We start from the raw sequence: 26,374 nt of genomic DNA on the forward strand, positions 1-26,374 counted from the left end.
AAGTAGCAAAATGACAAAACTAGAATTCAAACCTGGGTTACTTTTCCCTAAAAGAAATGATGGTTGGGGCATCTAGGTAGCTCAGTATGGATAGAGCACTGGCCCTGAAGTTAGGAGGACTTGAGTTCAAATACGACCTCAGACACTTAATAAAATCCAAATTAAAAAAGAAAAGAAAAGAAATGATGGTCATTGTTACTGATGTAGCCTCTGTGAAATGAGCAGCTTCCTTCTTATTGGTGACCAATTAAACTATACTTTGGCCACTTGGCTTTAACATAACTTAGCGTTTCCTCAGATCCTACAAATCTGTTTTGTTCATAGTGCATTTTCCCACCTCAAATATATTAAAAGAACCCATAAATTCTGGTTTAGAATTTTTAGGGTATGGCATATTTCCAGAACAAAAGGAAGTTGGGGAAGTGTTAGCATAAACTAGATAATGTTAAATCAATTAAAATTGTTATACACTCTATTTTAAAACATAGAATTTCACATTTAATATTTTTTAGAGAACATTTTAAAAAAGAAACTATCCGTAACATTGATATTTTGAGACAGAATCCCCATTTACTTCATATTAGAAGTTCCATGAATCATATTTAGAACAATATATATACATGCTGCTTAGGACAGCAATAGGACAAATCTCTTAAGAGAATATTAATGACTGTGTCTAGAAACAACTCATCTGTATATTTACTTGATGCCCTTTCCAAACAGTGACGTGACAAGCCTGACACCAGTTTACAGTAAGTTCTCAAGCTTAAAGCTTTGGGAAGGATTACAGATTTTGAGTTATTATACCTCAAAACAATAAAAAGAAATGAGGGAAAAATGAGTCTAGCATGCAACTCATTGAAGTGATATTTCAAGAGCATTTGTAGAAGAAACTGGGAGAATAACAAATACAGGTGAAGCAGACAGATATGCTGACATTTCTGTCATGGTCTAGTTTAATCAATAATGATAATAGAGGTCAGTTTCCCTGGCCTTGTTACATCAGTATCCAAAGAATGCAATGCAGGTCTGGCATTGGGACATAAGAAGATTATTAGTAAAAATAACTAACCATTATAGAGTGCTTTAAGTTTAGCAAAATGCCTTATTCATTCATGTTTTCTCTTGATTCTCACAGTAACCTTGTGAGACAAGAGCTACTGTTATCTTCATTTTATATGAGAAAACAGACAAACAGATGGAATGATTGCCCAGTTTCACAACCAGTTTGTGTCTGAGGTTGGATTTAAACTCAGATCTTCCTGACTCCAGCCTTGGTATTCTGTCTACTATGCCAACTAGCTGTCTTGGGAAGAATGGTTGACTTTGAACAAATATGTATGTAAGGAATTTACAGGGTTACAATATTGAAGTTATTCAGTTTATTGTAGTTATCTTGGAATTAAAGATTCCAAAAGAATGGGAAAAAATTATGGTTAGTGTTATCTTAAAAGGAAATGGAGAGGATATCAAGTGCTATTCCCTTTTAAAATTTGAAAATAATTTTTGCATATTCAGGTATGTTTGATACAAAAATTTTGATTGGGAAATAGGCAGGATTTTTGAACTTTTAAAAGCAATATACCAATGACAAAGAAGTAGAAAGGATATAAGATTTCAATATATGTTCATTTTTTTTAAGGTTTTTTTTTTTGCAAGGCAAACAGGGTTATGTGACTTGCTCAAGGCCACACAGCTAGGTTATTATTAAGTGTCTGAGGCTGGATTTGAACTTAAGTATTCCTGACTCCAGGGCTGTGCTCTATCCACTGTACCACCTAGCCACCCCTTATGTTCATTTTTTTTTAAAGAACTAAATGAACTGTTCATAGGTATGTACAACACATTATACTAGATCATAAATCCAGGGAATTTAATTTTTAAGGCAAACATTTATCAGATTCTAGAGGGAATTATTTTTATTCCTCAAACAACTAAAACTTACTATAATATAGTATTATTATAATATTATTTAACCTTGACCCAACTTTACTTTAAAAATATAAACTTTCAAAGTGAAGCACAATAACTAAATTTATATTCATAACCAGGCATATACAAAGATAGAATCATTTTTCATGATTTTTATCTTTAACCAGATGAACTATTTCAAATTGACCAAAACAGAGTAAGATGTCATCCCTTTTAGAATGATACTTCATTCACCAGTGTTGGGGATTTATCCCTTAATAATATCATTATAATTAACTGACAAAGAGAATATTCATTTTCTTTACTCAGTTCTTATTCTTTTTACATTCCTCCTTTCTCCCCAAATGAGAGAATACTGTCCTATGAACATTGTTTTTCAGTCTCACCTGACTCTTTGTGACCCCTTTTGGAGTTGTCTTGGAAAGATCCTGGAATGGTTTGCCATTTCCTTCTTCAGCTCATTTTACAAATGAGACAGATGAGGAAACTGAGGCAAATAAAGTTAAGTTGCTGCTAATAAGTGCCTGAGCCTAGACTTGAACACATGAAGATTAGTTTTCCTAATTCAAAGCCTAAACATTCTATGAACCTATCCTATCATTGGAGTGAGCAAGTTTAGAGATTGAATGTCATAGGGTCCACACATAGGAAAGAAGTATGGAAGGTCTCCTAATGTACCTGAACTCCTTCTTCCCAATCCAGATATATCTATCTTGGATGGGGGCTGTGCTCTTCTCAGCTCCCTAGGTCATCGCTCTTTCAAAATGTGTTGCCCTTGGTGATAGTGTCTAGCTAGAACTTGTAGCTTTTATTCCACTGACATCCTTGGTTAGCTCTTTTCATGGGAGAAAAAAGAAAGAAAACTTTACCTTTAGAACCAAGATGAAGCCTCCTCAATTCTGATTCCTCAGAATCTTGATTCAGTATCAGATCCCAATGTCTGACAGCAAACTCTTCCTCTCAGGTCTCTAGTCTAGAGTGACTTCCTTAATTTTTCCTGTTTACCCATGTAACTATATGGATAGAGAAAAAGAACTATAACAACTCACATCCAAGAGAAAGGTCTATTGTCTCTTCTAATTATTCTGCCATATTTTCTGATTCTCTCACAGGAAAATATGACCAGAAAAGTCTGATATCCTTATAAAACTGAAAATGGGCCATTCCAAGTCTGATTAGGGCAACATCTGAAATAGCTTCATTCTATTCCTCTTACCTCCATTTTTTTTTCCTTTTTAGCATTTACAGTTTGGTACTTGTTTCATAAAACAATATGTACTTTTTTTTTTAGTTTTTTCAAGGCAAATGGGGTTAAGTGGCTTGCCCAAGGCCACACAGCTAGGTAATTATTAAGTGTCTGAGACTGGATTTGAACCCAGGTACTCCTGACTCCAGGGCCGGTGCTTTATCCACTGCACCACCTAGCTGCCCCCAACAATATGTACTTTAAAACTAAAAAAAAGCATATCATGATTAAATTAAAATGCAAAGTCACTTTTTTTTTCTGAGAGACATCAAAGGATAATGCTTGGAATACCTTGTACACATGGATTATGGCAGCCTTGGAAACTGTCTTCCAAAAGGATTTCTCCCACATGTGTGACCATGGCAATAACTTTGAGTAGCATTACATGGAGCATAGAACAAGGGGATATGTACTCACTAAAGTTATTTGGAACTGTTAAGGGGGATGTTTCATTCAGAGTTCAAGTAGAAGAGAGATTCCTTATTGATAATTAAGTTCTCCTAACTATTTATTCCTTATTGCAGAAGATGTTATGCTGATGATAACTGACTTCAAAACACTACAAAGCTTCTTCATTGAAGACCCATTCAGATGAGATTGGTTTAGCCATTCATACTAAAAAAGCAAGTGTATGAAAACCACATGTAGTCTAGATTATGACATCTGAGTGAGCAACTGGTGGAGTTAGTCTTGTTGATATAAGTTTATGTGCATAAAATTGAACAAGCAATATATTGTGACCAATGAGAGCATCTCTAAATTGACTATGAGGAGATCAAACTCTATCATGTTTGGAAAATTCTATATTGCTATTAATGAATCTAAGCTGCTTGAAAATACAAATACCCATATTTTTCTATAAGTATTCTTCCAATCTAGAGGCAATATGGTATGGTAGAGAACCAACCTTAGTCAAGAAAACCTGAGCTTTTCATTTGCCATCATGGACATTATAACCAAGCAAGGAATTCAGAAGATTTCATTAACTATTGTATCTCTTCAAACAAATTACATTACAAATACATTACAATACATGTATAGATATGTGTGTTATATAACAGTATTATTATCAATCTCTTATATAATGTTAAAAACCTAGAAGTTCTATGTATCAAATTAAACAACCACATATGATTTATATAAGGATATGAAAAAGAGTCTCTCAGGATGGGAAGACAGGGAGGTATGGTTAGGCAGAGATAATAACCAAAGAAAAAGAAAAAACTAGACTATTGTGAGGCAGCATTTAGAGGCAAAATGTCCTGAATATAGGAGGGAATAGTTAGTCTCTGGAGTATTAGGTTCAATTCTGGATGCTGTCTTTTGGAGAAGACTTTACCATGGTGAAGAGTGACTAGGAAGGAGAAGGTACTAAATACTATGTCTTATCTAAGTAGATGGATTGGAGGAACTGGGGATGTTTAGCAGAAAAACTTTCCTGGTTATTTGATAACTGTTAGGTGCAAGAATGTCATTTGAAGGATTGGACTTCCTCTCCTTGACTGTTGAGAGTGGAACCAGAAACTATGACTAGAGATTTCTAAGAGGCAAATAGATATTGTTTCAGTGTAAGAAAGTTAGAACAATACAAAAGTGAAATGGACTTCCTAAGGAGATGGTAGCTTCCTTCTTCCTTGAAATTTGAAGCAAATGCTTAATGGTCATTGATCTGGGAAACTGTCGGCAAGATTCTTGTTCAGTTTTAGGCTAGGTTTAATGTAAAGCCTCCAAGAGCTCATCTCACTCTCATTTATGATTCTATACTTAAAGTAGTGAGTCACAAATCTGTGGGGTATTTTCCCAGATTTGCTATAAGGCTGCAGAAGATCACTGTGATCTGGGATGGTTAACATGGCATAGTGGATAGAAGACTAGCCTTGGAGTCAAGAAGACCTCAGTTCAAATTTGATATTTAACATAGTAGCTGTGTGACAATGGATAGGTCACTTCACTTAACTCTTCAGTGCCCCCCATTCTTAGCCCAATAGTCTTAGACCCCCCCTCAGACCTGATAGAAAGTTTCACAAGTCTCAATCACATCTCTGATGTGCAGGACACAAAGCAGGACTTCTATCTATTTAAATAATGTGATCAAAATATGTATTATAAAATTCATGGACCATGGAAAATATGCTGATTCATTAATGAAGATTTAAGATGAAGATAGAGAAGAGATACTATATTTATTATCCAGTCAGTAATGTGTCCAGGTGGGGTGCATGGAGTTTCCAGCTGCTCTGAGGGGGTGTAGACCAGAATCTGGGAGAGGACCCCCCCCAGGACCAAATCAAAAGTTGACCAGGATATCTAGAGTATCTCTTTCTTAGCTGAGTTCCAGGCTAAGGTAAAGGGCATCTCCAATTCTAAAAATCAAAGTTAGTGATGATGTAAGGGGTGGGAAGGAAGGGACTGAGTGCAGGATTTAAAATAATCCCAAAAGAATAAAAATTTCATATAATTTAGGGGGCAATGAAAAGCACCTGATGGTTGGAGGTAGAGTCTGAACAATTATCCCTCAACAGTGACATATAAGTATTGTGAATATAATGATGGAAAATGGAATTTGGTTGAAAATTAGTGGGGTGGCTAGGTGGTGCAGTAGATGAAGCACCAGCCCTGAAGTCAGGAGGACCTGAGTTCAAATTCAGCCTCAGACACTTAATAATTACCTGTGTGGCCTTGAGCAAGTCACTTAACCCCATTGCCTTGCCAAAAAACCTAAACAAACAAAAAAAAAGAAATAAAATTAGTGAGAATTATGGATAGCTGATGATAGTAATAATGATAATAATAGCAGATAGTTAACACTTCAAGATTTGCAAAGTATTTAATATGCTATTTCATTTGATGTTAAGTACAGTTCTTGGAGGTAGTTACTATTATTGTCCCCATTTTACAATTGAGGACAATAAGAGCAAGAGTGGTTCAGTGTTTGTTGTTATTAAGACTAAAACTGAGGTAGGATTCAAACTCAGATTTATGACAGTAAGCAGGATGGTTGTTGCCCTGTTACCCATTAAATGTTAACAGAAGACTCATTAAGTAATTTCCCTGTGGAGGATTTGTGGAAAGATGTGAGAAGGAATTGTATTGGGTAAGAAGGCAGGAAGAATTGTGATCTGGACCAAGGTGGCAATAGCTGAGATCAATGATTCCATGAAAGTTTTGAGAACTACAGATTGATCTCATTTGATTCTCACAGCTCTGTGAGGTATCTCAAGTAGGACTATTGGTATTTTATATCTGAGGATACTGATCAAAGATGCTTAGCAACTTGCCTAGTTATACATCTAATAAATGGTAGACTTTTGACTTGATAGAAAACCAACAGTAAATCAGGATAGAGTAGAAAGAAGGTGCTGAATTTGAAGTCCAAGGAGCTGGTTGCGAATCTTTGGACAAGTCAATTCTCTGGACTTCAGTTTTCTCATCTGTACAATCTATGGGTTGGTTTGCTTGATCTCTTGCAGTTCTCAGTCTGTGATAATATGATCTATAATCCTTACTTACTCCAAACTCTGCATAAACATTCTGCCAGACCTGAACTGTTGCTTCAACTATATTGAACGTTGCATCATCTAGATTGCATGTTCCTCAAGGGAAGTGACTATTCTTTCTTTTGTATCCTACATCACCCCTTTCATGTTTCTGGGGACCTGGTGTTTGCTTAGTCAGTCCTTTTTGCTTTCATTGAACACAAAAATGTCTTGTACCCTCATCATAGACAAAGTACTTCACTATCCACACCTCTTAGAGTTTTCCTGCTTTCATCTATCTGATTATCTGTTTTGGTAATCATCATCAATTTTACTTTTTCTCAGAAAGATTTGAATTCAGTTGCATCAATGATAAGTATTTCTCTTCCTCAGCCTCCTGCTTCTTGGTTTCTTATAGAAAAGTTTCAAAAAAGAAAAAACTGGTGATAGAATTTTTCCCCCTTGGTCCAGCATCCCACCCATTTAACTCTTTGGTAGATAAAAGGAATATAGATAAGAATACCTCCACATGTGGTGGAAGTTCCAGGGAGAAGGAATGGCAAGCATGAAGCAACCAATATGGATGGAGAGCAATCCTGCATAAACGGTGCTCTTGCCTTGCCATCTGAATAACTCCCCTGATGTATGCTATGAAGGGTGGATTCCTTGCTGGGCAGTTGGATACTACTCTCCTCCTCCTTTCAATTTTAAATGAACAGCCACTGATATTTTCAGATACCCCCAAGGCTCGTTCAGCAGGGCTCTTCAGTGACTGCCTTGGCAGCACTCGTTTTCCATAAGAAACAAGACGATGTTTCTCCCGGGGTAGATTTGGCAGGCTTCGAGCCACCGCATAACCTTGCTCTGATTCCATGAGGTTGGTTTCTGAAGAAATATAATTCAGCATTATAGCTCTTGGACTGCCTAGCATACACCTTTGTCAGCAGTTTTAGGTGTTCAAGTATGTTTCCGAGGCATGAGCAAGCCACTTACACAACTGAAATGTAGCCTAAGTGGTTAAAGTGGTCAAAACGGCAGAATATTACTTTTGTAACTCTTCTCTTATTATCCTACTATTTCTGTTGTGCATTTAGAATGATATCGCTCTAATGTCAGGAGGCATAAAAAAGACCTTTCTGCCATCAGTAATGTTTGAGGGTATGGACTTTTTATTTTTAAACAGAGTCAGGCAATTGAGAAATGGAAGTGAGTGGGCAAGACTTGGGTGCTTGTCGTAGGATCACATGATTATAGAGTAAGAGTAGGAAGGGACCTTAGAAGCCCGCAAGGTCGACCCTCTTATATAACAGATGAGAAAACTGAGGCACAGAGAGATGGAAGGGAGGTGAAGATCTGGATGGGACCAAAAATATAATTAAATCTGTGCCCTCTTCATTTTGTAGATGAAGAAATTGAGGCCCAGTGGCATTATGAGGTGCCTAATATCACTTGAGATTAGCAGAGCTAATTTGAAATCTATATCTTCTGATAATAAATGTAATGCTACTTTTTTCCTTTGGCATGTTGCTTCCCATTAACTTCATATACTGTTGCTATATTTCAAATGATGTAATTCCTAAAAGTGTTTTGACTTCATGAAACTAATATATCCTAAATTTAGGATTTATCAACCACTTTTATGTGTTAGATAGTATGATAACTGCTAGGGCAAAAAAGAAAGGAAAGAACGCTAATTACCCACAAGGAGCTTACAAACTATTAGAGGAGACAACAAATTCTAGGGTGGAAGCTCTAGGAGTGAAGAAAAGGGGATGGGAAGATATGTCATTGGACTGGATATCTGTGGTGAGTGACAGTGAGGAATTGAGGATGATAGTGAGGTAGTAGGTTGCTTATGCCTTTGATAGTAATAGAAAAGTTGGAAGTAGGGGAGAAATATTTGGAGGGAAAGATAATGGTCATGCTCATTTTTAGAAGGAAAAAGGCTTCCCCTATTTCGTTCCTGTAAGTCTTCTCTTCCAAAAGGCTTATACTTCTTTGAATCATTGGGTAATGAGGAGAATATTTTCTAAAGTAGTAATGGTATACCTTTTGGCTAAAATCTCCATGGGAACATGTATTGGTGATCCTTTGTTGTAAGCATTAGGATTACTACTCCTGTTTGGTTATTGACCATGCCCTCTTGGAAGGGCATAGTAAGATTATACGTGGATGGAGCAGCCAATGTGAGGAGAATAATTTTTATTTTTTCCTCTCCATAAGCCAACTTTCTCTGTGTCTCTTTCTCTTTGTGTGTGTGTGTGTGTGTGTGTGTCTCATTGCTATCTTTCTATGTTTGTCTCTGTCTGTCTCTCTTCCTCACTCACAAATCAGACCCAAAATCAACATTAAAATGATTATGCTTTCACTACCTGGGAAGCCTTGTAAACAAAGCTTTCTTGTCATGACATTAAAATGTACTGGAATTGTCATTCTTGAAGTGGTAAGCTTTATTCTTTTGTCCATTGTATTAGTGTGACAGAATCTCCTGCAGATTATGAGTGCCTTTAAGTCAAAGAGAGATTCCATTTGAGAAAAGATTTCTATGTATTTGGGGGGCTCCAAGATGAATTTCTGTTCTCCTTTCCATAGAAATTCCTCCTACTGATATATAGCTTGGCCATTCTAAATACCAATTTCCACCTCACCCACAGAACACATAAAGCTCAAACAATGGGACCAAGAGCCTTGTTGTCAAGGAAAGATTGAACCACAATGCCTTGATCATGCTTTTTTTGAAAGTTATTTTAGTCCAGCTCCCAAAACAGAATACTACTGATAGCGTGTGGCCCCGGTTGAAATCCCTCCCTTCCTTTGAGGCCCAGCTCAGAGGCCATCACAAAGCTTCTCTGGACCCTTTTGCCCCTGCCTCCCAGATGAAAGCCATCTCTTCCACCTCACATTTCTCACAGTTCTTTGCCTGGTTTTCTCCTTTGTCCTCATCTTTTAGCTCTTTGTGTACTTTCTTTCCCCCATGATATTGTTGCAAGCTCCTTGAGAGCAGGGTCTAAATTGTATGTATCTTTGTACACCTGTGAGTAATATGTATGTGTTACATATGAGAGGTCCTTAATAGATGATTGCTTTTGAAATGAATAAATGCTACCAGTAGTACTTGATGAAGGTTTAAATGGGACGCTTCATCACACCTATTTTCATTTGCTTTGTCTAATGTAAAGACAAGAGTCCCCAAACAAATTATTTTTGTTGTTCTTTTCTATATTGTTGGCTGTTTTGGGTAAGGTAGTCTGGTACTAAATAAGCAGCTGCCTAGAAAATTGTCCAAGAAGTCAGTAGAATTTAGCAGTTCAGAGAGAGTTTGTTTATTCTGGAGTAAAATATTTATTCAGCATATACTGTGGGCTTTCTAGGTTTTCCAAGTGTGTTTTTTTCCCTGGGAATTTAATGAGGGATTAATTATAGCATTAGAAGTATAGATTTTGCTTTGAAGGTCATTCTATTCTGGCACCTTGCTGTAATATAGCATTTAGGGTCTCTATTCTGCAGTTACATTTTTAGAAGAAGTATTTTTTCATGAGGTCCATTGTGTATATAAATGGAATTAGGGAGTTGGAGCACTGGATTTAAAATCAGTAGTAAGGCATGAGGCTCAAACCCTACTTCTTTTTTTTTTTTTTGCAAGGCAAATGGGGTTAAGTGGCTTGCCCAAGGCCACACAGCTAGGTAATTATTAAGTGTCTGAGACCAGATTTGAACCCAGGTTCTCCTGACTCCAGGGCCAGTGCTTTATCCACAACGCCACCTAGCTGCCCCTCAAATCCTACTTCTAACAAGAAAGGAACACAAGCAAGTTGCTTTCTTGCTCAGCCTCAGTTAATCCAACTAGAAAATTCAAATAATAATACCTGCTTATCTTGACCAGGGTTGTTACCAGGTAAAGTAAGTACTTTGAAAATTTGAACGTGTTATGAATTTTTAAGTTATTATCATTCACTGCTTAATGACTGATAGAAGGTATGGAAGTTCATTCTGTAGCAAAGAAATATTACTGCGAGATTCTGATCTATTTCTTGTATGTTGTTTAGAAAAGGCTTGGAGAACATCTTTGGTTTGACCTTAGTGTTGTTTTGTATCCAGGGAGGAAACATTGTGGGATGATCTTCTATAAGGAAAGCTCCTATCTAAGTGCTTGCTCACTGAATTGCATTTCACGATTAGAGTGCTACCATATTGATTTCTTCTCCCCTTCTTCATTATTAATTAATGTTTCCTGAGCACCCACAATGTGTTCTGCCTAATCTAGTTGCATGATTCCTTAGCTTTTAGGGTCTTGCATTCAAAAAATGCAATATTATTGAGAGTTCATGGTCTGTGGAACTTGGCTAAGCACTTGTTTATTCTAGTGCCATCCATCTGATATATGGTAGACTGTACTCCTCTGGTCTCTAAGGATGTCTTACTAAGATGCCTTCTTCAAAATAGTCTCTCCCATATACTCATGAGACCCAGAATCTACTGGAGTAAAGTTATATCCTGGAAATGGAATAAGCAATTGCCACAGAGGAGAAATTCCTTACCTATCCTTTTTTTTCCCCTTATCATATCCCCCAGTTGCATAACAGTGTTAAGAAGGGACATCACTTTTCCACTGTCATTTTCTGTTAATTTACTGCTGGGGAGGATTCTGTGGAACTAAATGAACCAACAAGATTGTTTAATTAGAGGGTGTGATATCCTCATAACTTCCTCTGCCATAGGTAACAAAAAGAAAAAAAAATCCTCACTCCATTTGTATGACCTGGTACAGGAAGCACTTAAAAGAGACCAAACCATTGGCTAAGATGTGTCTATTGTTTGTCTTTCAGGATAGCATTCTGTTATAGCTACTGTCCTGATGATGTGACTACAACAGAGATCACAGTGGGAAGAGGCCAAGGTGCCAGGCCTCAGTAATCGGATTCCTCAGCAATGTTAAATTGGTCTGGAGGCCTCATTCCAGTTCTTGCACCAGGGTCTATGCCAACCCTGCTGAGCTCCTGATATGGACTCAGGAAGCTTCTTGTCCAGCAAAAGTGACTCATGTGTCCTTTGCATTGCCCTATCCCAGCACTGAATCCACACCATTAAGCGTGTAATAAGGGGCACATACAAGGTGATAGAGTACCAAATTGGCCTCTTCTTGAGTCTTTTCCCCCTCTTTCGAGAGAGGTCCCTCACTGCAAGATTCTCTTTTTTTTTCCCCTGCCTCTGTAACTTTGCAACAACCAACCTTTTGGTTGTAAGTTAACATATTGAGTGAGAATGTTGCAAAGTGGCTGTTGGCATCTCCTCTGACAGCAGTGAGTTCCTAGAACTCTAGTTTGGTGAGTTTGGCAGTGCCCCCTATATCTGAACTTGCTCTAGCAAAGCAGAAATGACTCAAGTGAGACCTCTGACTATTTGTCCACCTGATGTTGGGCAATCAGGTTTAAACTGATAAACACGCAGGGAGAGATTCTAATTCACATTTTGATCTTTCAATGATGTGGTAGATGGCTTTTATTTCAGCCTGTTTATTGCATGTCTTAATCAGCTCTTTAATGAAGACCCAGCAGCATATCCACAACTTCCCTCTAATTTTACAATTTTTATAATGAGAGTTCTTGAAGTGTGAAAAGTGTTCTCTAGAAATTCAGACAGCATCTTAAATTGCTTTTAAAGGAGCAGTACGCATGCTTCTTCTGGCCCTGTCATTTGATGAGGTTTGGATCCTAAGGAGAAAAAAAAAATCAATCAGACTATTACAGCAAAACCTGAAGCAAGAATTGCTTCAGAATTTCCAGAGGACTTTCCACTGACCCCATGGAATTTCAATGGATTCCTCCAAAGCTTCTATCTTCTTACTTAATCTTTTGACTCAAAAAGAGGTTTTTCCATCACTTGATAGAACAAGGTTAGTTGGTATCTTATTTGACAGAGATATTTTCAGAATTCTGCTGTGGGGAGGATGGGGGAGGGGAGAGCATTTTTTGTTTTGTTTTGTTCCTGTCATATCTCTAGACCAAAATCTCCAGAGCACTTCTGAGAACTAGAGTTATCTAGTGAACTATAGGTCCCCCTGTGCAGACAATGACCTTCTAAAGCTTCTGAGATACCACCCTACTTCCTCCCTTTCTTTTCTTGTCCCTTGCTATCCTTCTTTATCTCATTGTTCAGCTCACACATTTCCTCTCCTAAGGACAGGGGAGTTGGCAAACTGCCTATTGCCCTAATGGCCTCTATTAGCCTTATATCATTGCAAAGGAATGCGTGAATTCTCCTTAAGGTATGTACTATCTCTTTTTTGTCTTAGGCACTCACTACCTGCTTTCATAGCCAGTCATTCAACCAGAATAGCTGTTTTCCATATCTAACATTTTTGTTCACTTGGATTATCTCCCAAGACACAGAGCTCATTTTAATGAAGATCCCAAGAGTATCCATCATGAAATATTACTCCAGTATGCTTTGTAATACATGAAAACATTATGCAAGGGAGCAAACCAAAAGCCATAGATGATACAAAAGAGTAGTGTCTCTGGCCAGAACACCTTTAGCTCAGTAATCTACAGATTGCCTGCTTTTCTCCATATTCACAAGGTCCCACAGATGGGCCAAGCAGACGACATACAACAGAAGCAGCCCCAGTTGGCAGGGTGCTAGCCTCAACCGTATTTCCCTGCTACTATTTAAATTGTGTCCCATATTGGTGGGTTACACATGTGATCACAAATTAATCCTTTCTTCTCTGAAAATTTGGTTTTGAAGAACAGCTGTGTCTCCCTTCTGAATTCCTTAATTATTTATCCTGTCTGATATGTTAAACCTTTCATTAGTGTGGGTAAATTGCCAGAAGTACAAGAACTGCTTAGATCATGTAGCAAACAGTATAAACATTTGATAGGGACATTTGATGACACTGAATGTTGAGCCAATATATGCTGCAGAACCTAGTACTGTGGGATTCATGAAGGTGGTATGTTGGTTGAGTTTGGGGAGGAGGGAGAGGGAAGTTTTGTTGAGATTTTTTTTTAAAGAAAATTAATTTGAGAACAGTAACATGGGCACATGTCACTTGGACTTCTATAGAAGGAAACCAATTCTGACTTCATATGGTTTCTATTAAATTTGGTATTCACATGCTCATGTGTTGAGTTCAACTTGACTCAAGATCATTATTTCATATCCTATGTACATTTTATATTTTCATTTCAAAATGTTATATGTTGTTATCATTCTTATATACTATTCTTAAAATGATATCATGAGCATATCAAACTTCTATACTGAATAATAATTAAGACAATGAAATTACTTAGATGATCAGCTTAATATATAGTATATACTATACTGTCATTTACTAAAAATAAAAATTTAACTTCCACCAGTGGATCAGTTAATAAACTTGTTTTTATTCTTCATTTTCATGAGGCTTGGGTGTTACCAGGCAGATCTCATGTGCTCATTTTCTCACTTACCTCATCTTTCTCATGCTCAGTGAGTTTGAAATAAAACCCATAAACAAATCCCAAAGCTCTTTAAGCTCATCACTTCTGTTGATTCCAGTATATGGGTCTGGACTGTTGTATTGGCCCAACATGTTGCTGCCTGGGCAATCTAGTTATCCTTTGTTCTATAAAATGCCACTGGAGGAATGATGCTTGGGTTCCCAATTATTTGACTTTTTGTAGCCTCTCTTTACTGCACTGGTCCAAAGTATATTTATTCTATAACCTTGTTGCCCTAGGTTTATTAACTTTCCCATTTATAATTTGGGGAGGCGGGGCAGAAAAAAAATTATTAACCAAAGTTAACAAGAAATTCTTTGTTATAAATGATTGAATTAAAAGTTTCAAAGCTATAGGAGACTAGGGTATAAAACCAGATTTTTAGAGTAGAAAGAAGGAAAATGTACCCCATGGACTACATATGATGTTTCAAATTCTGCTTTTCAAAGATTTGACTGGATAGAATTAGTAATTATCAAATCACATGATTGTGAGGCTTCACAGTTTTATTGACCATTAGGAAGCCTTCTACACATATGTAATGTGTGTAGGGCCTTATCTAGTAAGTCAATGACATGACCTGAAGATGACTTGCCAAGTTAATAGAAATGGAATTGCTCAATGGTAGCTTTTTTTGAGAACAATGGACTACAACAGACAAGCTGTTAATCAAATTTTAATGTTGTCTTACTACTCTGTATTTGCACAAGCTGTCTCCCCATACCTGGAAAATACTTCTTCCTAATATCCATCTCAAATTTTAGCTTGGATGCCATCTCCTCTGAAGTCTTCCCTGATCTTTCCAATTGTTAATGCTATCTTCTATTACAAATTAACTTGTAGTCAATTATTTGTACACATGTACTTTTTCCTAGTAGAATGTAAGCTTCATGAAAGGAAGACTTGGTTATTGTTTAAGCGTTGGGTTTTTTTGGTCCATATTTTTTGTTTTGGTTTTTTTATTCCTATGACTTTTCCTAATATCCTATATAACAATAAATAATTAATAAATGAGTATTGAATTGAGTTTAATTGAGCTTCTGAGGTAGACTCTTAAAATTCCGAGTACCAAAAGCCTGTAATAATAAACTCATTTAATTTTGCAATCAGGTGGCCTCAAAATTTCATGACACATCAACCTATGTTCATAAAATATTTTCTCATTGCCAAATCTCATTGAGGATATTCAGAGATTCTCCAGAAGCATCAGATGAACTTCAAATGTTTAGGATCTTTGAGTTCTATGTTTTGGGCTTCCCAAAGGAACTCTTTATCTGAGTATATTCAAAATGTAAATGTAAACAAAAATATGTAAAATATTTTCAAGGTTAATGAATACCTAGAATGGTTGGGTCTAAAACTTGGAGAGTAGATTATTTATGTTTTATAAACCAATTGTTTGTTATATCGTCATCAAACTAGCCTGGTAAGATCATAGTTGTTCTTGGAGTCTAGTTATTTGCCATCAACTTGTACATCGGGGTGATTGGTGTTATCTTGCATATTTTAAGTTTGATTTATAGATTCATCTCATGACCTTTTGGTAGTTCAGATTTTGACTTGCTTTTGATTTCACTGATTTCATATGAAAAATGAAATGTTGCTAATTTCATTATTTAAGTATTTAAAATTATATAGGTATAAGATGGAAGGATTTTTTTTCTTAACAACAGATGATGAGAGCAGACCCATGAGCATTTTTTACCTCTAAGGATTACTACCATTTCCATTGATCAAGTAGACAAATATTCACAATTTGTTTCTCATTTTTTATTTGGTTGATTTGACAGAGCATTAAAACCTTCTTTGAAAATGTATCCTTTTCTAGTTGATGGATGGTGTCAATTTCTCTCTCTCTCTCATTCATACACTCTCTCTCTCTCTCTCTCTCTCATTCTCATGCTCACATCACATTTCAGTTTCTTTGATAGCTTAGTCCATGCTGGTGATTTCTGTTTTCTTCTCCATGACAGCATTTGTAGAAGAAATGTGTCTGAACAAAGGCAAAATGTCTCTCAAAATAGTCTGCATCCTGATTTCCGTTTTTGGTGGTAAAAACATCAGATTGAAGGCCATTCAGCTGTACCTGATGTTTGTTCCTCTCTGCTGCTTCAAGATTAACCTCTTCTGTGACTCAATGTTGCTATTGAGGAAGAGATAGCAGCATTAAAGCTAGAACCCATGAGAAAGGCACTCTCCTCTTTCCCACCCCCCCCCCATCTTGCTTAACTTTTCTGATCTCATAACACTTTCATCTCTTTTGTTACAGAACATGTAGACTTATTGGTTTGGGTTTGCATCTAGACTTTAGTCTTCTCAGTAATAACTTCAGAAGATATCAGGATGTTGAAGAGTTTTTGTGTGGACACCCATGTTATGGAAAAAAAAAACAGTGCTGGAGGGCCCTGGCTTCTTCCTATGGAAGAACCTTCCTTTTTGTTGTGGTGGTGCAAACCCTCCTCCAACTTTCCTAAGGACACACAGCAGAAAGCCTTTTGTTGCCTTATTTCTAAAGGCCTGAAGTTTTTAAGGGAAGAGATTTTGTTTTCCTCCTGGCTACACAATGGAGCTTTCAGAGAACCCCTTTTAAAAGGAATAGCTACAGCCTTTGTGTTGAAGGGTGTGTCTGTTGGCAGGGTCTGCTGATGCAGACAGACTGGCTGGTGATTAACAAAGGTCATTAGACTTTGGAATCTGGCAAGCAGAGTCAGATGGTATGTCTTCTGTGTGTAGAAGGACGACTCCCAAGAGGCTGAGGCTTTCTGGAGGTCCCCCCCCCCCACTCTGGCCCCCCTGCTTTAAGAGCTGTTGGACAGTCTGGACCAAGGATCTTCCTCCTCCTCTCTAAGCAACACGGTGTGGCTGGGACTAATGAATGAATTGATCAGTCATGGGGCTTTAAAACTGAACCTTCCGAGATCTTTTGGGAATGTTATTTGAAGGATGAGAAGAGAAAGGTGTTCATTTTGATAGCCATGGAAACAGTTAATTCTTTGTTGGGAAGAGTGGAGTACCCGCTCCGGCCACACACCGCTCTCCTGGTGCTGATTTCTTATATCCACCTAGCAGAGTCTTGTCAGCTGGAGATGGAGCTGAGATAAGTGAGGCCATGTTATGCACGGGCGAAAAGCGAGGAGGCTCGGGAGCATGAGTTGTCTGAGCTAAAATGGCTGCTCCTGAGTGAAGCTCAGAGGACTGGGACAGCTTAGTGAGTCTTAAAGCTTCAGTGACGCAGGAGCTCCTATCTCTTGAAAGTGTGATAAACACATTCTGCAGAGCTGTGGCTTGTTTGGCTGAGATGAAAGGACTCAGCTGGGGGGATGGGGAGTGAAAACTGGATGATCTGCTTTTCTGTAAAGTGCTCCAAAGGCAGGAGTCGTCTGTACCATGGAAAAATTTGTTTTCAGGTCTAATGGACTGTGCGAAAGGAGACATGGGGTGGGGCTTCGGTCCCTGCTGTAATTTGATCCAGAGCAGATAGCAACCTCTTCCACACAATTTGGGCTGGTTGCTTAGACATAAAAGCTGGAGGATCTCAATTGTGGAGAGTCTGGGAGCAGTCCATTTCTTGTTCTTCCTTCCTTCCTTCCTTCCTTCCTTCCTTCCTTCCTTCCTTCCTTCCTTCCTTCCTTCCTTCCTTCTTTTCTTTTTTATTACCCTGTGCAAGGAGAGAAGGTAAATAACAGTGTAGCCCTCTGATGATTTCAGCTTGTCCAGAACTGGACTTGCCAGAAGTTATTTGAGCAGGCTATCAGGAGGAGCATTCCTTCATGTAAAAACCCTGATGCCATGCCCACTTGGGATACATTGACGTCGCATTACAGCACTTGGAGTCGGCTCTAGGAATTGGTTTTTATCTTTTGCAATGACTACATGGAAGGGAGTCTCCAGAAAGGGGGTTGGCTTGCTGTTTGGCCCCTTTAGACCTCTCCAGTTCTAGATTGGAGAAGCCCAATGGGGCATGTGGGAAGTAATCCATTCATTAAGGTAATAGCTTTTCAACTGTGCCTAGGAATTGTTTAAGAGTGGGGAGGACCTTTTCCCCTCCCTAATACCTTTGTTCGATTCTCGGGATTGGGAATCTTCTTTGAGTTAATGCAAAGTGGTCTATAAATTTAAAACCCACACTGAGTGTCAGAATGGATATGGTTGGACGAGATCTTTCTTTCACAACATTCTCAAAACCTTTTAGATCTGGGTTCACTGTGCCTGCTTGTGACAAGGAGAGAAGGGGAAAGGAAGGACTGTTTAAGGAATGAAGCATGATCTTTTTAAGAAAACAGACAAACCAAGATAGGATGTTGAATCTGGAAACCTCATAACTCTATAATACTGATTGTGGCAAGAATTTATGAGATCTTTGCACCCAGTTTCAGCCTGGGAAATTCTCAGAGACCAGAGAGATTGATAGGAGAGGACTGACATTCTGTTGCTTCTGTGTGGAGGAAGATAATGCTCAATTAGACCCAAATTAGATCTTCAGAGTTGGGTTTTTTTTTTCCTCCTAAGAATTCTTCAGATACTGAAAATTATAAAAAAGCAAAGCTTCTTCACAGACTCTTCAAATAGGTGTAACCTGATTTAATGATAAGCACTCTAATTTCTTCTGGTTCTCAGTTTCTTGATTTATAAAAGGAGGTCAGTTGAAGTTTTCCAAGGTCCTTTCTGGTTCTAAAATTGAATAACTAAGTTTTAAAACAAGTAGACAAACTTATGAGCTAATCAGAAATCTCATGGAGAAGTTCAGGGATATTTTTTTAGTGCCAACAGACTGATGCTGTTAGACTTCTAGAAAAAGTACAATTGATCAAACCAGATAAATTGCTGCTTTATCCCCTTAAGGGTTCTTAGTGTTATCAGATTACTGTCAAAGGAAGGCACTACCACCTTTCTCTGATTATATGTGCATATATGTATGAGGGATCCTAGGTATACTTGGTAATATGGCCTCAGAGGCACTCCTAAATGTATTCTTTCAGTTAATGGACATCCATTAGGATGGGCAAACCATCCTAAGGTGTATAAGTAATATGAGTTATTAATTTTTTTATGTCTTCTTTCAGAATTTCCTAATGTAAAGGAATAAACTCAGATCATGGAGGTACTGCAGTGTGATGGCTGTGATTTCCGAGCCCCATCCTATGAAGACCTCAAAGCTCACATTCAAGATGTCCATACTGCATTTTTGCAGCCAACTGATGTTGCTGAGGACATTATTGAGCCTCGCTCTGGATCTGTGAATGCCAGTAATCAAACAGAGGTGGAATTTTCTACTGTAAAGGATGAATTCACAATTGCAGATGATATATCAGGTAAATCTATACTTATGTGAATACATGTGATCTACTTTAATTGCTTCAATTTATCTTTAGGTTACAGACTTGATACTGATAGGACATCATTTCATGTGGTACCTTCTCTGTAAGGCAATAAAATGATTCTCTTTGTTATTTTATCTCTTACTATTCCTGCTCATTTATATTCCCCAAACTATCTAACCGAACTAAACTGGTCATTGTTCTCCAAATTTATATACCTTTTTTTGTTGTTGCTTCCATATAGAATAGTTTTTTTCTATATGTCTCTGCTTGTTGAAATTCTACCCATCCTTCAAAGTCTAACTCAAATTCACTTTCTTCCATAAAGTCTTTTCTGTTTCCTATCAGTACCATATACATTCTCCTTCCCTTAAACAGTTTGTCCCTATTCATTTATCTTTATCAGTCTTGTATTCTAGTTATTTATATGCATTTCTCATCTCTGCTATTAAAGTATAAACTTTTAGATAATAGATTGCCTTTTATGTATCTTTATGCCCCTCTCTTCACCTTTAGGGTCTTGTCTGGTATCTTCCTTGCCTGAAGTATATGCTTTATAGATGTTTTTTCAAATAAATTTAAATGTCTTCAGAAATCCCCCAGAATGAGTACAAAAAACCTAAGACTTATATTTAATAGATAACTAGGACATTTTTGTAGGTAAAATCACCATGCCCTAATTACCATATTTCATCTTTGTCTATCAGCAGTGAAAGATGTTTATAGTAATCTTTGTTCAAAGGTCAGCCTTAAGGGCATCATCATGAAACTTAGGTAACTTTGAGTTTTGAAGGAAAGTATGTGATATCTTTGGAATATGCTCCCTAAAAATAAAGAGCAATTAGAATGACCCTTCACCAAAGACTTCCTCTGATTGTCTCCTCATGTTGTTTTCTCTTTTGTCCACTTAACACTATGCCATCAGTGCAGTCCTTGACTAAGGACCCAGAAACAGATAGTGTGTCTGTTAGAATAAAGCAAACTCAGGAGGGACTCCTCCCTAGAAGTTTGTCAAACTAGAGTTGCCACAGAAACTCACAAAAGATTGTTTCCCAATTTGTAAAGGGTTGATGATCTTTATCACTTAAGAGAGTTGCTATATAAAGAAACCACAGATCCTTGAAGTATAATTGAAATGGCATTGATTCTATGATGGGATTTCTTAATATCTTGTTTCCTTTTTTTCTGTCTCCCCCTCTCCCCCGTTTACTTTAGGTCAAAATGCAGCTGCACTGGGGACTGGAAGCTACTATGGTCACAGCCCAGGATATTATGGCCAGCACATTGCCCCTCATCCCAAGCCAACAAGCAAGTTTTTTCAGTGCAAGTTCTGTGTTCGTTACTTCAGGTCAAAAAATCTCCTCATTGAGCACACTAGAAAAGTCCATGGTGCACAAGCTGGTGGAAATTCACTTGGGCCCTCTGCTACCGGATCCTTAAATTACAACATTATGATGCATGAAGGATTTGGAAAGGTTTTCTCTTGCCAGTTTTGTACCTATAAGTCGCCAAGGAGGGCAAGAATCATCAAGCATCAGAAGATGTATCACAAAAATAACCTGAAAGAGACCTCTGCTCCCCCGTCCACACCCCCTTCACTGTCTGACTCTGTGGCTGCATCAGTTCCTGGACAAGACCCCTGCAAAGAACTTCCAGCGGAGGTGGTAGAACGCAGTATCTTAGAATCCATGGTTAAACCCTTGACCAAGTCAAGGGGCAACTTTTGCTGTGAATGGTGTAGCTATCAGACCCCCCGTCGAGAACGCTGGTGTGACCATATGATGAAGAAGCATCGGAGCATGGTCAAAATATTATCCACTTTGAGGCAGCAGCAAGAAGGAACCAACGTCCCTGATGTTCAAAAGAGTTCCCCGAGTCCTGTCCCAAATTCCAGCTATGTATCCATGAATACTACAAGCCGTGAGATGCCGAATGCCAATGTTTCTAGTTACAGAGGCTCCATGGGCAATTCTCTCATTAGATCCAGTTCTTCTCCAGCTTCTAAATATTCTCCTGTGTCTTATCCTCCAATAAAGCCCAAGTCACCTCACAATTCTGGCCTAGTTAACTTGCCTGAGAGATCCCGTTACGGAATGGCTGACATGACAAATTCTTCCACTGACCTGGAAACTAACAGCATGTTAAATGATTCTAGTTCTGATGAAGAATTAAATGAAATAGACAGTGAGAATGGCTTGAATTCTTTGGATCATCAGACCTCAGGATTGACTGCAGAACAACTGATGGGATCTGATGGGAACAAACTATTGGAAACAAAGGGGATACCTTTTAGAAGATACATGAATAGGTTCCAGTGCCCTTTTTGTCCTTTCCTTACCATGCATCGACGTAGCATCTCCCGCCATATTGAAAACATCCACTTGTCTGGAAAGACAGCCATCTATAAATGTGATGAATGTCCGTTTACTTGCAAGAGTTCATTAAAACTTGGAGCCCATAAACAGTGTCACACAGGTACGACATCTGATTGGGATGCTGTGAATTCCCAAGGTGAAAGTATTTCTGCCTCACTAAATGAAGGCCCGATGTCTTATGAAAGTGCAAATATGAATGGTAGGAAGACGGGAGTCATGTTAGAGACTCTGCAGCAGCAACAGCAGCAGCAGCAGCAGCAGCAGCAGCAACAACAACAACAACTTCAGCAGTCACAATCACAGCAACCGCAGCAGCCACAGCAGCAGCAGCAGCCCCCACTGCCACAGCCACAACAGCAGCAGCTGCCACAGCCACCGCCACCGCCACCGCCACCGCCACCACCACCTCCACCAACACAGTCCCAACCTCAACACCCTTACAAGTGTACCATGTGTAATTATTCCACAACAACTCTGAAGGGGCTCCGAGTCCATCAGCAGCACAAACATTCATTCTGTGACAACTTGCCAAAATATGAGGGGCAGCCCTCAAATATACCATTGGAAAGTGAGACGGACGGCCACACCTCTTCCAGCAACACTGTGAAGAAAAGTCAGACCTCAATTCTTGGCCTATCCTCCAAGAATAACTTTGTCGCTAAGGTTCCTAGGAAGATTTCAAATGATTTCCCTCTAGATTTATCACCGGTGAAGAAGAGAACGAGAATCGATGAGATAGCAAGCAACCTGCAGAGCAAAATTAACCAAACCAAACAACAAGAAGATGCAGTGATCAATGTGGAAGATGATGAAGAGGAAGAAGAAGAGAACGAGGTGGAGATTGAAGTGGAATTAGACAGAGAAGAGGAGCCAACTGAGTCTTTGATGGATGTTTCAAGTTCTTTTGCAGCTCAACAGCTATGGGCAAGAGAGAGTAGTGATCCTCAGAAAGAAGCTAACTTCAGAAATGTGCCACATGATTATAATGCCACCAATGGAGCAGAGATTGAGCTGACTCTCTCTGAAGATGAAGAGGACTATTACTGCACTTCAGTTAACATGAAAGATCACCAAGGTTCAAATCCAGCTCTTCTCAACAACCAGCCCAACATATATGGTGCTGATCACAACAACGAAAGTGCAGAATACAGTGACTCTGGGAGGCTTTACTATTGCAAACACTGTGACTTCAGTAACAAATCTGCCAGAAGTGTCAGCACCCATTACCAACGAATGCACCCATACATCAAATTCAGCTTTAGATACATTTTGGACCCCAATGATCACAGTGCAGTGTACAGATGTCTTGAATGCTACATCGACTACACCAATTTTGAAGATCTGCAGCAACATTATGGTGAACATCATCCTGAAGCAATGAATGTACTCAACTTCGATCATTCGGATTTGATCTATCGATGCCGTTTTTGTTCTTACACGAGCCCGAATGTTAGAAGCCTGATGCCGCATTACCAAAGAATGCATCCAACTGTTAAAATTAACAATGCCATGATATTCTCGAGCTATGTTGTGGAACAGCAAGAGGGACTGAATGCCGAGTCTCAGACCCTGAGGGAGATCCTGAATTCTGCTCCCAAAAATATGGCCACTTCTACTCCAGTGGCTCGTGGGGGTGGTATGCCAACTGGATATAGTAAAAACGCTCCTTCAAAGGCTTTCACTACAGAATGTGAAAATCAGAAAGACCCTTCGGTCAACACCGTTGTTGTTTATGACTGTGATGTGTGTTCGTTTGCGAGCCCGAACATGCATTCTGTTTTGGTTCATTATCAGAAGAAACACCCTGAAGAAAAGGCTTCCTACTTTAGAATCCAGAAAACCATGCGCGTGGTGTCTGTGGACAGAGGCTCTGCCCTTTCTCAGCTCTCCTTTGAGGTGGGTGCTCCAATATCTCCCAAAATGCCCAACATGGCTTCCCCGCCCCCCCCACAACCCTCACCATCAGACCTCAGCACTGAGCTTTACTACTGCAAACACTGTTCCTACAGCAATCGGTCAGTTGTGGGGGTGCTTGTCCATTACCAGAAAAGACATCCAGAAATTAAGGTTACTGCCAAATATATCAGACAGGCCCCTCCTACAGCAGCAATGATGAGAGGGGCCGAGGTGCCCCATGGTGCTCCAAGGGCACCTGTCACCATGCAAAGATTGAACCGAGGCAGCTCAGAGAGAGATGTCCCTCCTGTGGAGAATGAGATGTTCTTTTGTCAGCACTGTGATTATGGGAACCGGACGGTCAAAGGAGTGCTCATTCACTACCAGAAGAAGCACCGGGACTTCAAGGCCAACGCGGATGTCATCCGACAGCACACGGCCACTATTCGGAGCCTCTGCGACCGAGGTCAGAAGAAATCCAGCGGCTGTATGCTCGTCCCTTCCTCGAGCACAGAACGGGAAAAAGCAAAACTTCGAGCTCTGAAGTGCAGGCAGTGTTCCTACACCTCTCCTTATTTCTATGCACTGAGGAAGCATATCAAGAAAGACCACCCCAGCCTCAAGGCCACCGTTACTTCCATTTTGAGATGGGCATTTCTAGACGGCTTAATAGAAGCCGGCTATCACTGTGAATGGTGTATTTATTCGCACACAGAGCCCAGCGGTTTGCTTCTGCATTACCAAAGGAGGCATCCTGAGCATTATGTTGACTATACATATATGGCCACGAAGCTTTGGGCAGGGCCAGATCCATCCCCTCCTTCCCTTACGATGACCGCTGAAGCCAAAACTTACAAGTGCAGGGACTGTATTTTTGAAGCCTCTTCCATTTGGGATATCACCAATCACTACCAGGCTTTCCACCCTTGGGCCATGAATGGTGACGAATCTGTCTTGCTGGATATCATCAAGGAGAAAGATGCTGCTGAGAAAATCCTCACCCCCTCTGAAGAGATACCCGGCCAGATCAATTGTGAAAATAGTATGCTCTCCCCACTCGCTGAGCAAGATCCCGAATGCACAGAGGATGCAAGGCTTTCCCCAGAAAAGAGCATCCAGTTGACCTCAGCTAACCCTGCCATTTCCTCCACCCCCTATCAGTGCACGGTATGTCAGTCTGAATATAACAACCTACACGGTCTTCTCACCCATTACGGTAAGAAACACCCAGGGATGAAGGTGAAAGCAGCGGATTTTGCCCAGGACATCGACATCAACCCTGGTGCTGTTTACAAGTGTAGGCACTGCCCGTACATCAACACCCGCATCCACGGAGTCCTCACCCACTACCAGAAGAGACACCCGGCCATCAAGGTGACCGCAGAAGATTTCGTGCACGATGTGGAGCAGTCTACTGACTTGACCCAGGCCGAAGTGGAGGAGACCAGCAGGATTTTCAAGCAAGGCTATGGTGCTTACAGGTGCAAACTCTGCCCTTACACTCATGGGACTTTGGAGAAGCTCAAGATCCACTATGAGAAGTATCACAACCAGCCAGAGTTCGATGTGTTTGCCCAGTCGCCCCCCAAGGTGGCCGTCACCCTGGAGCCCGAGCTGCCTGCCGCAGAGGTCAGCCCCTCTCAGGTCCCCACGGTGGATGAAGATGTAGCAGAAGTGTCGCTGCCCGCTTCCCACTTCTCTGCTTCACACCTGGTCTCCCACACCGTGTTCCGATGCCAGCTTTGCAAATACTTCTGCTCCACGAGGAAGGGGATTGCCCGGCACTATCGGATCAAGCACAACAACGTCCGGGCCCAGCCAGAGGGCAAAAACAACCTGTTCAAATGTGCCCTGTGTTCGTACACCAACCCCATCCGGAAAGGCCTGGCTGCCCACTACCAGAAGAGGCACGACATCGACGCCTACTACACCCACTGCCTGGCGGCCTCGAGGACAGTGAGCGACAAACCCAGCAAGGTGATCATCCCCTCCCCTCCCAAGGATGATTCCCCTCAACTGAGCGAAGAGCTGAGGAGGGCGGTGGAAAAAAAAAAGTGTTCTCTGTGTTCCTTCCAGTCCTTTAGCAAGAAAGGCATCGTGTCCCATTACATGAAGCGCCACCCCGGGGTGTTCCCCAAGAAGCAACACGCCAGCAAGCTGGGCGGCTACTTCACGGCCGTCTATGCCGACGAGGACAAGCCGGCCCTGCTGGAGGAGGAGCAGCCCGAGTTCGAGAGAGCGGAGCTGGAGCCCGGCGGAGAGGCCCAGGAAATGGAGTGGCTACCCTTCCGATGCATCAAGTGCTTCAAACTGTCCTTCAGCACGGCCGAGCTGCTGTGCATGCATTACACCGACCACCACAGCAAGGACCTGAAGAGAGACTTCGTCATCCTGGGGAACGGCAGCCGCTCTCTGGGCTTTCAGTGTAAGCACTGCGAGAGTAGACTACAAAGTATGGCAGAACTGACCTCACACTTGAACAGTCACAATGAGGAATTCCAGAAGCGTGCCAAACGTCAGGAGAGGAGGAAACAGCTTTTGAGCAAGCAGAAATATGCAGATGGTGCTTTTGCAGATTTCAAACAAGAGAGGGTAAGGATATGTTTTGATTTCCCTTCCCCCAGGAGGCTCCTCATTACTGGTG

The 26,374-nt window shown here is 40.0% G+C and overlaps 1 protein-coding gene across 12 annotated transcripts in view; it reads left to right on the forward strand.

Moving 5' to 3' along the window:
- Positions 1–26,374, forward strand: part of ZNF462 (zinc finger protein 462) — a 155,295-nt gene that overhangs the window by 53,448 nt on the left and 75,473 nt on the right. For 10 of the 12 annotated variants that reach the window (XR_012470865.1, XM_074197591.1, XM_074197589.1 and 7 more), the window contains exons 2-3: positions 19,205–19,453; positions 20,675–26,322. Coding sequence is in view for 11 of the 12 variants with exons in the window: in XM_074197591.1 (XP_074053692.1) it covers positions 19,237–19,453; positions 20,675–26,322 (5,865 nt within the window). In the remaining variant the exon portion in view is untranslated. Of the gene's footprint in view, positions 17,817–19,204; positions 19,454–20,674; positions 26,323–26,374 lie in introns of all 12 variants that reach the window. The other 2 variants (XM_074197592.1, XM_074197599.1) reach the window with 2 other exon arrangements.

This window comes from Macrotis lagotis, chromosome 8, assembly GCF_037893015.1.
Source record: "Macrotis lagotis isolate mMagLag1 chromosome 8, bilby.v1.9.chrom.fasta, whole genome shotgun sequence".
NCBI classification, from domain to species: domain Eukaryota; kingdom Metazoa; phylum Chordata; class Mammalia; order Peramelemorphia; family Peramelidae; genus Macrotis; species Macrotis lagotis.